The sequence below is a fragment of the Vidua chalybeata genome, chromosome 22 (genome assembly GCF_026979565.1).
Source record: "Vidua chalybeata isolate OUT-0048 chromosome 22, bVidCha1 merged haplotype, whole genome shotgun sequence".
Classification (NCBI taxonomy): Eukaryota; Metazoa; Chordata; class Aves; order Passeriformes; family Viduidae; genus Vidua; species Vidua chalybeata.
In genome coordinates, this window is record NC_071551.1 from 5877475 (window position 1) to 5890298 (window position 12824).

Consider the following 12824-nt stretch of genomic DNA (forward strand, 5'->3'; position numbering starts at 1 on the left):
GGATGATTAGCATTTTGGTGGCTTTCAGTAGGTGTTGTGTTGTGTTACTGTGTGGTAACAACCTCTGGCATATTGGGGAATTGGAACACTGAAGTTTAACTTTTATGGTGAATTATTCATATTCTGTAGCAGTTTTGGAGGAGACAAAAATGCTCTGTTCCTCTGAGACAGTGGTTCCAATTTGGGACTTTGAATGTGAAAGTGCCTTGCTGAATTTGGGTTTTGCAAGGTCTTTCAAGGTTTCCAGATTTGTTAATATTTTGTTTCTTCCCTCAATTTTTTGAAATAAAAGCTTATTTTTTTTTCTGAATAGTAACAGCTATTTCTGGTGGATGGGTTTGTTCTGGGATTTTTGTTATTTTTGTGGGGATTTGGATTCTGAAGTGCCAAATTGAAGTGGTGAGGCACTTGTGAATTGCCTCAGTGCCTCACTGAAGGCAGTTTGGTGGATTGGAGGCTGTTCCACCTAGGTTTGTTCTGCCTGCTTTTTCCTGTTGGATGTGCTGTTTTGTGTGAATGAGGTTAAAGGATGAAGGAATGTGGCCAGAACTTTGCAAGGACCCTAGAACTGACCTTTATTCTTTAGCCAACAATTTTCCTGTGTTCTGTGCAGTGAGGAAAATTTCTTTTATTCATAATGGGATCTTAGATCCCTTGAGCTGAGTAGAAAAAGCTCACACATTTCTTCAGGAGGAAAGCATTTCTGGAGTTCTTCTACTTCAAACAAAACGCACAAAAGCTCTAAAACTCTCAGCATCAGTGACTTTAGAAATGGAACCTATCATTCCATACTGAGCTATAGGTAATAGTGAAGCACTGATGAAATCAGGTTGTTGAGTTGCAGCTATTTTTAGCTTGTGTAATTATCATTTTAGTCACACACTACATTGAAAATGGAAATTTGTGAGCTCTCCAGCCAGCCAACGTGGCTGCTGCAAGATGAGCATTAACACTGATCGACCTGATGCTTGTTTTGTGTGTACTTCCCACTAATATATGGAAAAATGTCTACTGAGCACAGCAACTGCTTCAGCTGGGAACTTGGCAATTCTTCAGCACAAGAAGCAGCCAATACCTCCCACAGAAACATTCAGCTGTGCTGGCCTTGCACGACACAAGTGCTTTCAGGAAGTTTTTGAAGGAGTTGTACAATCTCCTGTTGTCCCTACCAGGGTGAGCTCTTTGGCAAACCTGTTAGGAAGGTACTGCTTGCTTTTCAGACTTTGTGTGCTGGGAAATTACAGACGTGGCAGATGGTTCCCAGAAAGGAGACTTCAAATAAAGGAGGAGTTGTATCCTCTTGCTCCAGCGTATTTAGATTTATGAATTTGTAATTATTATTTTATACTTCTCTAGGTTGTACTTCAAAGCTGCCCTTGGAGGAGGGGACAGCAAAGACTTGGATTTCTGGACTTCAGCTCTGCACTCCCCAAGGAAATTCTGAGCTGGAATTAACTAACTCTTGGAGGGACACATGCAGATCCTGAAACATCCTTTGAGTTTCCAGCTGTCTGCTAGAGCACTTAATGCTGATGGTTAGGACCAAGTCATTAAACTGAGGATGGGATTTTTTGGAGAGTTTTTTGTATCCAGAACAATCTTGAAAGTTTAAATTTGAGACTTAATTACTGTTGCCTGGTGGCACATTGGAATTTCACGATGCTGGCAGTGATTTGGCAAGGTGGTGTAATCTCTTGGGCATCTAGCTACTGTTCTGTGATAATAATCAGCTATGTAGACTGTAAGAAATGATTTTAATAAACTGACTTGCAGTTGCTGTTGCACAGCCATTATCTCTGCCTCGTAGGTGATACATTACAGTGGTGATGATGTTGGGTAAGAGCAGGAATTAGGAACTGCCTGGCTCCATCCAGCCATCCCTGCTGGCTCAGGGGTGCTCTTCACAGGGGCACAGAGCAGCAGAGAAACTTCACTTGAAATTGCTGGTTTATCTTCACAGTGATACTGAGGTTTGCTAGTAGATTTTTGGATAGTTTGAGGGTTTTTTTTTTGGTTTTTTTTCTTCCCCTCCAGTAAAGTTATTTTTGTTTGAGTGCCTTGAATAAAACAACCCTGTGTGCCACTCTTACAGGAGGATGTGTTATGCAAGATATTTTTAAGATTCGTGTGGTATAATGGTTTTGAAAATCAGTTTTTACTGGTGTTGGTTGAGATCCATGTTAAACTGTGCTGATAAAGCCACTCAAATACCCATGTATACATTGATTACTGAACACATCTCCCAGCTTCTCCATGTTCTTACAGCAAGGACAACTGCTGGGAGTCCTGGGCAAACCTCACCCCAGGGTTTGAGCCAGATCCTCAGTATCTTCTCTGATGCCTGGCCCCACATCATTGTGCATGAATTGCTGGTGTGTTTTAAATACAAGAATGCCTTTGCAGCAATTCAGATATTTAGCCTTGGCATCTAGTCAATGTGTGTGTAAAGCAGTCTTGAGAAGGTTGGAATTACATCCAGAATATTTGGGTTTTAAGTCTCTTATTGAATCCACAGGTCAAGAGAAAAACATGTTTATCTGGTTAATGGCTTTGGAGAGAGTACAGTGAGTGTGTTTAATCTGCTTAGGAAGTTGCTTCATTTTGGAGGGTTATTCAGATTTCCTAGGATGTGAAAATATTTCAAAATGCTTTCCATACTCTTCCAAGTTCTTTTCCTTCCTTTTCTTCCCTGCTTTCCCCAGCCTCATGAGAAAAGTTGGTGTCTTCTGCAGAAATCTCCTTCATATGTAGACTTGTACCTTGACTATGCTGGAGTTGAGATAAATTTTAGGCTGGGTTGTCAGCTCAGAGTAACTGATAAAAAGGATAAAGAAGAAGAAAAAAGAATATTGGGCTAGCAGCAGTCAGTGAGGGAAGCTTTACCCAGAAATGATGAAGCTTTTGACTTGTGAGTTACTTTATTCTTTTTTAGCCCAAATGACTGCGCTGGTTCTTCACTTGGAGCAGGAGGCTGTGGGCATGTGGGGACACTGGGAACACCAGCCCTGTGTGGGGCCGGCTCTCCTCCAGGTGCTTTGGTGTGATGGTTTAACCACTTGAACCATGCTCCGAGTGTTCTGTGGAACTTTTTGTTCTCTGCTGTTTTTGAAACTCCAGTTTTTGGTGTCAAGGACCTGCAGCTCTGGGCTCAGCAGGGCTGTCAGGGCAGCCTGTGGAGCTCCTTACAAGAACTCTTTACTGAGCCAGTGCTGCGGTGCAGGGAATGAACTGGCCTCTAATTTTCATGTTGCTTTTACCAGGCTACATTTTAACTAAAAATGGAAGCTTGTGGCAGTGCAGATCTTTTTTTTTCATGAGTAGCTTGTCTGCTTTTGTCCTTAAATGAGCTCCATCTTTAAGGTAGAATTGAAAATATCTCCGTTGCCAGGACTGCGTTCTGCGAGCATCGCAGGGTGCTTTCAGCATCCTCAAGTAGAAACTTAACCCTTTGAAAAATAAACTCAACTTCTGTGGAAAAGTTTGCTGTTATGCTTACTTCCTCTTCTTTCAGGCTGGTTAAAGTGGCTTTTTTTTTGTTTTGTTTTTGTTTTTCTTTTTTGCAGAAGGCATATGAAATCTGCAACACCTCTCCTGCATTAATGAGGGTGCAGCACAGGACAATAATGGTGTGTGTTTTGGCCTTTGCTGTTGTGTATTCTGTGTGCTGTTAGTGCGCCAGCATAAATTTACTTGTTTACATTTCAGGTAATTCTTTCAGAATTTCATTAGATTTCATTATCTCTGTAGTGGGGGCAGTTTTTTTTCCTATCAAGACTTCTGAAAGTTGACTGGAGTTGCTCTGTTTTCAGAACTTAAAATGGTCATGTCATGTTTTTGTGTCTGGGGAGTGGAGTTTGGCCTCTAAGTGTGAGTTACTGTTTATGTCCCAAAGTGTTTTGTTCTGGCAGTACCAAACAAACTGCTTACACTGTGACAGTTTCATAATCATAGTATTAAAATGTTTATCTATAAATGAGCTTGGGTGAGGATGATCCATATCCTAAGTAGCTTAACCTCCATACCAGACACTGAAGTGGTTTGTAAATTCTCTTGCTAGTAGTGAACTGTAAAATCAGAAACACACATTTTATGTGAGATTTTGGTTGGAAGTGTGTGGAGTTTTAGGCTGGCTTTCTGATTTAAGGTCATTTTGCTTCAGTACCTTCTTGCTTTGTGCTCAGAATAATCTCAGCTGTCCTGATGCAGCGGCTTTGAACACTGAGGGGTCCCCTGGCATCACCCCCAGCCCTTGTCTTGGTGTATGACAGAGCCAGATCCAGGTGTTTGGGATGTAGAAGTGGTTGTCAGTGTTCCACATCTCGGGGTGAACTGAAATACTGCTTTGTGCTGCCAGGGGAAAAAAATGTTCCAAAATTTCTTACATTTTTCCCCTTGCTTCAAAGCCAGTTTGTAAAACCAGTGCAGTCCAGACTGTGAGCGTGTGAGTTACTGAATGTGTCAATTCTTTTGTACTTTCTGATATCATTAGTGATTTAAAGTTGTAACTCTTCCAGAAGAGTGATGTGCTCTCACTTGAGCTCATTAGTAGGAGGTTTATGTAACTTCTTCTAATAAAATAGATATAATGATATTTAACTGTGCTTAGAAGGCAAATGTAGCTCAGGGGCAGGTTTGAGCAGAAATAATTCCAGTGTGTTGAAAATGCTGATTTGGGGAGGGGGGGCACTTTGTAGTACAGTGAAAATGGTGTGAGTGAGACTGTATTTTCTTCTAATCCTAAATTCTCTAATAGTGTGGACTTCTCTGTCAGTAGGGCAGGAGAATGATCTCAGGATTGCAAGATTTTTTTGGGAAAAGAAGGTCAAAATGAGCTTTTGACACAAACTCGTCTTTCGGTTGTGTTACCGTAAATAAAACTGTGCCCATTTGCTAACAGAAATAGTCTGCACTTTGATAGTAGTTTAATTTCTGTTAGATCTGTTGAGAAATCCATGCTCTTTTGTGGTAATTACATTAATTGTGGTTTTGGTGTCCTTTTTTTTCCAGAATTTACATGTTTGACAGCAGAAGTTGGCTTTCTACTGTAGTGAGAGAAAATGTAAGTAGAGGGAAAAAAAAGATTTTTTTTTTTCCTAGTCCTTGAGAAACATCCTATTTTTAAAACGTGGCTAATTCAGATTTTTGGCTGTTAATCTGTGCAAGCCTAAAGTACGTGTTTTCTCCTTCAGCATGTGTATTCTTGTGTCAACAGGAAGGATTTTAAAATGGCCAGGAAACCTGCTAAATAATAGATGTTAGTGCCTGCCTTCTGTCAGAGAGGGAACTGGCAAAGCAGAGGGAGACCACAGATGAAACTGTTTCATCTCAGTGGGGCAGGGAACTGTAATAAATAAAATGATGAGAATAGTCATTCTCTCATGAATGAAAAATTACTTCTCCACCATGTTTGACAAAAGAAGGCCAAATTTCTTTTGAGCAAAGTGGCTCTTGTCAGAATGTTCTTTTCAACATGTCAGTGTTATTTAAACAGAACCTAAAAGTTTCAAAGTTTATATTCTGTGTAATTGTAATTATTACTATTGTTCTTGGAGCAGTAAAATCTTCATTACCTTCCAGACCTTAACTTGAATGTCTGTGAGGAACATTGCTAATTGCTGTGTTAAATCTGATCTTTTCAATTACTGGATATTTACCTGTTTTTCAAAAGGCAGGCAGCAGGCTTTATTCCTGTGCCCCTGTCTCCCTCTGGATCTAAGGGAATCCTGAATTTTTTCTTCAGTTTTAGTTCCTATAAATGAGAGAAAGAACACCTCAAATTTGTTCCACAAGCAATACTGATCTCACTGGATTTCCCACAGAATAAAAGAGAAACAAGAAATCCATCTCTGCTCCTGAAAACAAAAAGAACCCTCAGCTTTTCAAAGCCAGTGTGACGTCAGCTCACTGTAACTAACAGAGAGTTGTGGATAATTCCTTTGTCATTGTGAAAATGTCCAAGCTGCTGTGCATGTTGCTAATAGGATTTGTGGTATCTGCTAGATTAGCACAGCTTCATTTAATCAGATGACCTGCTCTGGGACTGTCTGCTGGCCATGCTGGGAGCTCCTTGTTTAGGCTGGAGAGTTTGGGCTCTGGTTTTGCAAATATTTTTTGCTTTTCATCCACGTTGGAGTGATGGGTATTGGCAGGAAAGAGGTTGAGGGAACAAATGCCAGCCTGTTCGTGGGAGAAGAGGGATTTGCTAAACCTCCTTAGAAAGTTACTGTGCTTGAGTAAAACATGAACAATTTAGCTTTAAACCCTCTGTGTTACCAGGCTTTGCATCCACAGTGGCTTGGTGGGATTATCTTAGGCTGTGGTAGTAGTCATGTCTGCTAAAAATACCTTGTGGCAAGCAAAGTTTGACCAGCAAGGGATAGAAATTCGAAATATTTGACTTAATGATAGCTGTGATTTCAAACGTGGAGTTTTTTCTTTTAATCTGTAAGAGGTTATTCTCAGGACAAAGAGAGAGTGGAAGACTCCATCCTTTTTTTTTTTTTAATAGGAATGGTGTAAGAAAATTAAATAAAGAAATTTTTTGTAAGCATTGCTTCATTGCTGTTACCAGCAGAGGAATTTCAGAGAGGAATAATACTTAACAGTGGAATGTATGCATCAGGCTACAAATAAATGTGAGGGTGTTAATGATACTTTGGTTTCAGTAACTGGGTTTAATTGGATACACAGTTTGAGCTGTGGAAAGGACACTGGAGTTGTTACAATGAAATGAGTGAATTTGAGTTCTTCCTCAGCCTTTGAATTTTTCTGTCACCATTTTCTGAGCAGTGAGCGAATAATTCTTTACATCTTTAAATAAGAATTAGTCCACTGGGATCATGAGTATATCTCCATTTACAGGAAGCACATGGAGGTTCTGTAAGGCTTCCTGCAGTTGAAAGATTTAGTGCAGAGCTGTTGGACACACAACTGACTGGACATACATAACTCTCCTTTTACACAGGAACACAGCTCGTGTTAGGGAGGGTCAGGGAAAAGCAAACCCTGAGCTGTTCCTTTGACATAAATGATAAATCCTTTTGACACAGCTGAATTGTGAAGTTTTGTGGGATGTGGAAAGTAACAAATCAGGCAAAGTCAGTTGATGATCCTGTGTGGGAAACAGAGGAACAAAGTGACTCTTCCATGGGTACCTTGTCAGAAATGAGAGACTTGGGTCATCAGGAGGAGTGGGGAATAGGGAATGCCCTAAATGCACAGATTGTTATCCAGCAAGGGGAGAATTACCCACAAGGTGGACTGGTCAACAGGATTAGGGGAAATAAGCTTAGACCAGAGACACTTAAGCACTTCAGCCCCTGGAAAGGTCTTGAGGGGGTTGAAGAAAGTGAATGTGTTATTCCTGAGGAGCTGCCTTCAGGGACACACATAGTCCAGAGAAAGGGAGGTAAGCAGGAGTTTGGCTCTTTCCTATTTCTGCACAACTCTGGGGGAATTTGGGAAAAAGGAGTGTGGAACTTGAGGAGTGACTTTTTTTCTTGAGGTTTGCTTGATCTGGAAATGCACTAACTTCTTCCAAAGTCCAGAAATAGTACCATCATCCACATCAAGCTTACAGATTCTTCTAGAAACCTTCTTGTAAAACAGGGTTAAATGTCTTTTAGAACATGCCAGGAAATAAAAACCTATTTCATGATACTCAACGGGGCTTGTTTGTGATGAGCAGAGACTGTTCAATATATGATCCATGTCTGTAATATAAATAAATCTGTATAAAATTTCCCATGTCTCAAGAGTGAGACTGGATTAAAGCATTTCCCCCCACACATTCTTTTGACCTTACCTGATGTCCTTAATCTTTTAAAGACACTTTTTTTAATATGAGACTAGTAAGCTCTGATTTACAGTAGAGCTAAAAATGACATGGGAGGTTGGAACCCTTTTTTCCTCCCACAGATCTTATTTCTGCCATAAATTCAATTGTCTAAAACTTAGTATAAAAGAAATAGTGGAACAGCCAGGCTGGTTTGCTGTTTGTCCCATAAATTTTACAGTTTGCTTCAGAGAACTCCTATATTTTAAAGCCCTTGGCTGCTGTAGGGTTGTCATTTCCTGAGTGAGTTCAGTCCTGTTGGCAGGAATTAGCACTTCCTGTTGATGTTGAAACAACAAAGACTACAAAGAGAATGTGGAAATGTGCTTTAAACAATTCCTATGGATGCTGACAGAAAGGCAGTTCAGAGTTTGGAGTTGCTTGGAATGCATAGGGGCTAAGTTGGAATTCTCAAAGTGGATCTATCTTCAGGATGGGAACTTAGATGATAGAAGATGGGAAAATGAACTTTCTTAATGTGACTTTCTTCCTAGGATAAGGCTTCATCTCCTTAGGCCTCTCCCTGTTCCAAGCACAGAAGCATTGTTTCATTTAAATGCAAGAGAATTCTCTCTCATAGTGCACAAATTCTGCAGAAATAAATGGGTGCTATTTTAAGGAGAGCATATCTGCTCTCACTGACGTGAGATTATTCCTCCTATTGTATTTTTAAATAAAGCTGCATGTAAAAGCTTCAGTGTAGTTCCTTGTACCTGCAGCTGGAATTCTTGGTGTCCTGAGTCTTTATTGCAGTCTCATCAGTGAGTTGCTGTGACCTTGGGCAGAACATGAAAGTTTTGGAATTTCTTGCTCTGAAATAGGAATGATACCATCTCTAAATTCTTTGTCTGTGTGGTCAGTATTTGCTTAGTAGGAAATGGTCCTATATATTAACTCAGAGAATGGCAGAACTGGAAATGAAGAACCTGAAAGATCACAGTTCATTCTTAAATTAACTCCTTTCTGACAGAAGCAGTGGATTAGTGTTTCACCAGGTGTATGAACTGCCCAGGAGCTGCAGACATGCTCAAAATCCTAACAGATATCCAGCCCAGAGTGTTTGTCTGAGATGTAGAATGAACAAAACATCCTGAGAAACAAAAGAGCATTCCAAAGAAAAGCAGGATAATGAAACACTCAGGATGGGTTTTGTCTTAGCTGGATTTTGGGCTGAGCTGAACAAGCAATCTTAAAGGGGCTTAGAGATGACCCTGGAACCAGAAGAGAGAAGGAAGAGACCCAGTTTCACAATGAAGGGGAAGGGCCTTGAAGTTGTGTGAGTGGAGGTTTTGGGAGAGAAGCCAACTGAAATTCCTTTTCTAAGATACTGTGGGTTTCAGAGAAGAGGAAAAAATGGTAAATGATGCTGTGACAAGATCTGGCATCTGTTCCTAGAGGTTTTAGTTTGGAATAACTACTATGGAGAGAACTGCAGCCTAAGTCTGGTTATGGGGGATAGAAATATTTAGGGAATATTGAAGTCTAAACTATTTTGAAGCTTCTTTTAGCAGTGATGTTTGTTCTGCTACTCTAATTTACCTTGACAGTATGTTCTCTGTTATTGTGACTGCATAAAACTTTGGAAATTATCCTCATCTTTCTCCTTGGGAAGGGCTTTAAGAGGAAGACAAACCCCACATGCTTGCAAAGATAAATAAGCTGATTAAATCCTAACAGAATAATATGTAAAGCTGCTAGCAAAGCATTTCCTTTATTTAATAGTAAAGGGTCAATTCTGGCTAATAAAATGTTCTAAAATCACACATTATCAGTGTCAATTTATAAACTCCAGGTGTTCTGTGTAGTATTTGAAATTGGAACCAATTAATCTTGTTCTGCAGTAAAAGATAAAATTCATCAGCTTGTTTCTTCAGCATCTTCCATTGCTATCAAGCTGCAGAGATTTTAGAACACAAAGTTAAGGAACAGCTGAGTTGGAGATGTGGAATGCTGGAGAAAATGCCAGCAGTATCCTTTTGGAGCAGAGACTTTTAAAGAGAAGTTGTACATTTAATAGGAAATACCCATATGATTGTGATATTGGGGAACAGCCCAATAGTTGAGCAGCTCTAAAGGCAAAAGTTGAGGTGGTTTCAGTGGTTGTGATGTTTCATAGAGCCTCTGTCTTGCTGGCTCTATAAAATATATGTAATTTGGTGCCTATGGATACTGGGAAAACAGGCTTAGAGGGGAGAAGTATCTGATGTCTGTGGTTTCTCAAACTCCTGCCCTCAACCCAGCAAAAAATCCCTGGTTTTACTCTGACAACGCATTCATGTTACAATCTGCTCTGGGATCTCAGATGTTTTAGCAGTTATCAAATAAAACTTTGAACATTGGTGAGTGATCTCCTTTTCTCCAGATAGCAGAACAAAATTTTTCATAGCTATGATGTTGCAGACAGTTCTTAGAGCATTTTGCAGGTGCTTGTGACAGTGTAAATCCTTTTTCTTTTCTGGGAGGATTCCTTACTCTGGTCTGAAGAGCTGCAGGGGAAGTTCTGACTTCCATGTCTAAAATTGGTTGCTACCTACTTACTCAGTCTTGGACAACTTGAATTTATACAAAAATGAATCAGAAAATGAAAAAAGGAAGAGGCCTGGAGGAGAGAAATGAGTCCAAATTCTCTCTTATTTCCTGTGGCTGGAAGCAAAGCACATTCATTTGTGACAACACCTTACGCTGAGAGAATTTCAGACACGTGTTCCCACCTGTATTCCTGTGTTTATAAATCAGTCTGCTATTTTTTTCAAGTTTGAAATGGTTGAAAGGACTTGTAATTTCAGCCTCTGCCTTCTCCTAATTGTCCTGCTTGTGACCTGTTTTTCAGATTTCTGGTTGTTTCAGAGGTGGCAGTGGAGCACACCTTTAGCACAGGAAAATGAGCGAGCTTGACCAGTTACGCCAGGAGGCCGAGCAACTGAAAAACCAAATCAGAGTAAGTATTGTGCCTCAGCAAAATGAATGTGTCTTGAGGAGGACAGAAATGATGCCTTAAATGTTTCCCCAATGTCAGAGTTAATGAAGAAAGGGCAAGCACATATGGCTGCTTTAGAAAATTACTTTTTGGTCTTTTATGTTCCTTAGAAAATAAACAGAAGCAATGCACAAAATTGCTGATGAAAATGAATGTTTACTGAAGTTTGTCTGAGCTAGAAAATAACTAAAGTTTTAAAAACTGCTTAAAATAAGTTCAGTGATAAAGTTTGTCAGAGCTTTGTCCAGTAAGTTCCTAAAAACCTCTGAGGTTGGAGGCTGCACAGCCTCTCTGAACAAGCAGTTTCACTGCTTGAGTGTCTTTGTGGTGACAGTCATGTTACCTTTCTTCCAAAAGAAGAAGAAATTTCAAAGTTAAATGCACAATGTGTGTTGACAGCAGGCAGTGTGTTATGGTAATGCTGCTGTTAGGATGGGTCCTCTCTGGGTGACAAGCAGGAATGTTCTCTGAACCTTGGGTTCAGGGGGCTTAATCAGCTTGAAAAACAGAGAGAAATGTACGGAACTCCATCCAATTTATCTAATTTCCTTCTCTTGCAGGATGCTAGGAAAGCATGTGCAGATGCCACCCTGGCTCAGGTAAGAATTTCAGAGTTTAACAGGAATTAAGAGAATATGTCTCCTTTACAAAAAGAAAATGCTCTGTAAGAAAGTGAATGCAAGTGAATCTGGTTTTGCCTCCTGTAGCAATTTTTTTTTATTATTATTAATTTTGCCTTTGGGTGTTTTCTTCTAGAAATAAGTACATGTTTGTCCAGTTCCTGAGAGCAGTGGCCTTGAGCAGTGATTTCTTGGAGTGACTCAGGGCACATTTCTGCTGCTTAATGGAAAATAATGCTCTGCCCTGGAGCTGGGAGCAATACTGTTGTTACCCTGATAATCAGAACCATAAGGCCTGCTGAGGTTAAACTTCTTCAATGTCTGCTACATTTATCTGTGCAGGAGGAGAAAACCCAGATCAAAGGTCCAAAATCCTAGAAGTCTAAGAAGATATGACCTAAACAAAACTATTTCTGGGAGTGTTTATAAATGCAATAGGCTACTTGTGTTATGGGATAAAGACATGCTACTTAAAATGACATAACTTGTGAATGAGCAGTTGAAAAAAAATCAGTCAATATTGAAAATGTTGGACTGGGAACTGTGTTTGAGACATTACTTGAGAACAGTGAAGGGAAGAACTCAGTGTGTGACATTTTCCTGTTTCAGATCACAGCCAATATCGACCCCGTGGGGAGAATCCAGATGCGCACTAGGAGAACACTCCGGGGACACCTGGCCAAAATTTATGCAATGCACTGGGGGACTGATTCCAGGTGGGTACAAAACTGGCTCACGTGGCTTCATTGCTCTCCAGAAAGTTGGATGCACAAGCCTTGGGACCACATGGAATTAATAATTCTGAGAGAACTTGGATAACTGAGAGGAGTCAGAAACACTGAATGCCACAAGTTTCCTCCATGTTTTTGTAATCCAAGTGTGCATTTGATGCCAAAATCCCAGTCCTTGCCTACTTGCCTGAAAAGTACAGTAGTGGTACTACATGAATTCTGAGGAACTGTGGAAATAAAGTAGATGCCATTATCAGTTGTCATTTTTTCCTTTTTTTTCCCTTTCCTTTTAACAACTGATTAATTTAAAGAGATACGAAATGCCACTGGTATCAGCTCCTTTCATTCTCTTTTCTTTACAATGTTCATCACAAAGGTGTTCCTTGGCTGCCCACAATGATTGTGTTTCCCTACTGTTTCCTCCCTAGGCTTCTAGTTAGTGCCTCCCAGGATGGCAAACTTATCATTTGGGACAGCTATACTACAAACAAGGTAAGGCCAGCTGATCCATTGCTGTGTAATTCAGTTGTGAAAGCAGCAGAAGGAAGTGTTGCCCATCATCATTTTGGCTCTATTGCTTTCCCAGTCCTACATCCAAATTTTGAATTCTCCAAAACAATCAAGTTGTATGTAAAGAACACAGCAGTGTCTTCAGTGTGTGA

At 40.2% G+C, this 12824-nt stretch overlaps 1 protein-coding gene across 3 annotated transcripts in view; it reads left to right on the top strand.

Annotated features, from left to right (window-relative positions):
• GNB1 (G protein subunit beta 1) overlaps positions 1-12824 on the top strand; it is a 34850-nt gene that overhangs the window by 13337 nt on the left and 8689 nt on the right. For all 3 annotated transcript variants that reach the window (XM_053962715.1, XM_053962716.1, XM_053962717.1), the window contains exons 2-6: positions 5008-5059; positions 10665-10772; positions 11372-11410; positions 12041-12147; positions 12591-12654. In XM_053962715.1, the coding sequence (XP_053818690.1) occupies positions 10716-10772; positions 11372-11410; positions 12041-12147; positions 12591-12654 (267 nt within the window). In that variant the 5' untranslated portion in view covers positions 5008-5059; positions 10665-10715. The remainder of the gene's footprint in view (positions 1-5007; positions 5060-10664; positions 10773-11371; positions 11411-12040; positions 12148-12590; positions 12655-12824) is intronic.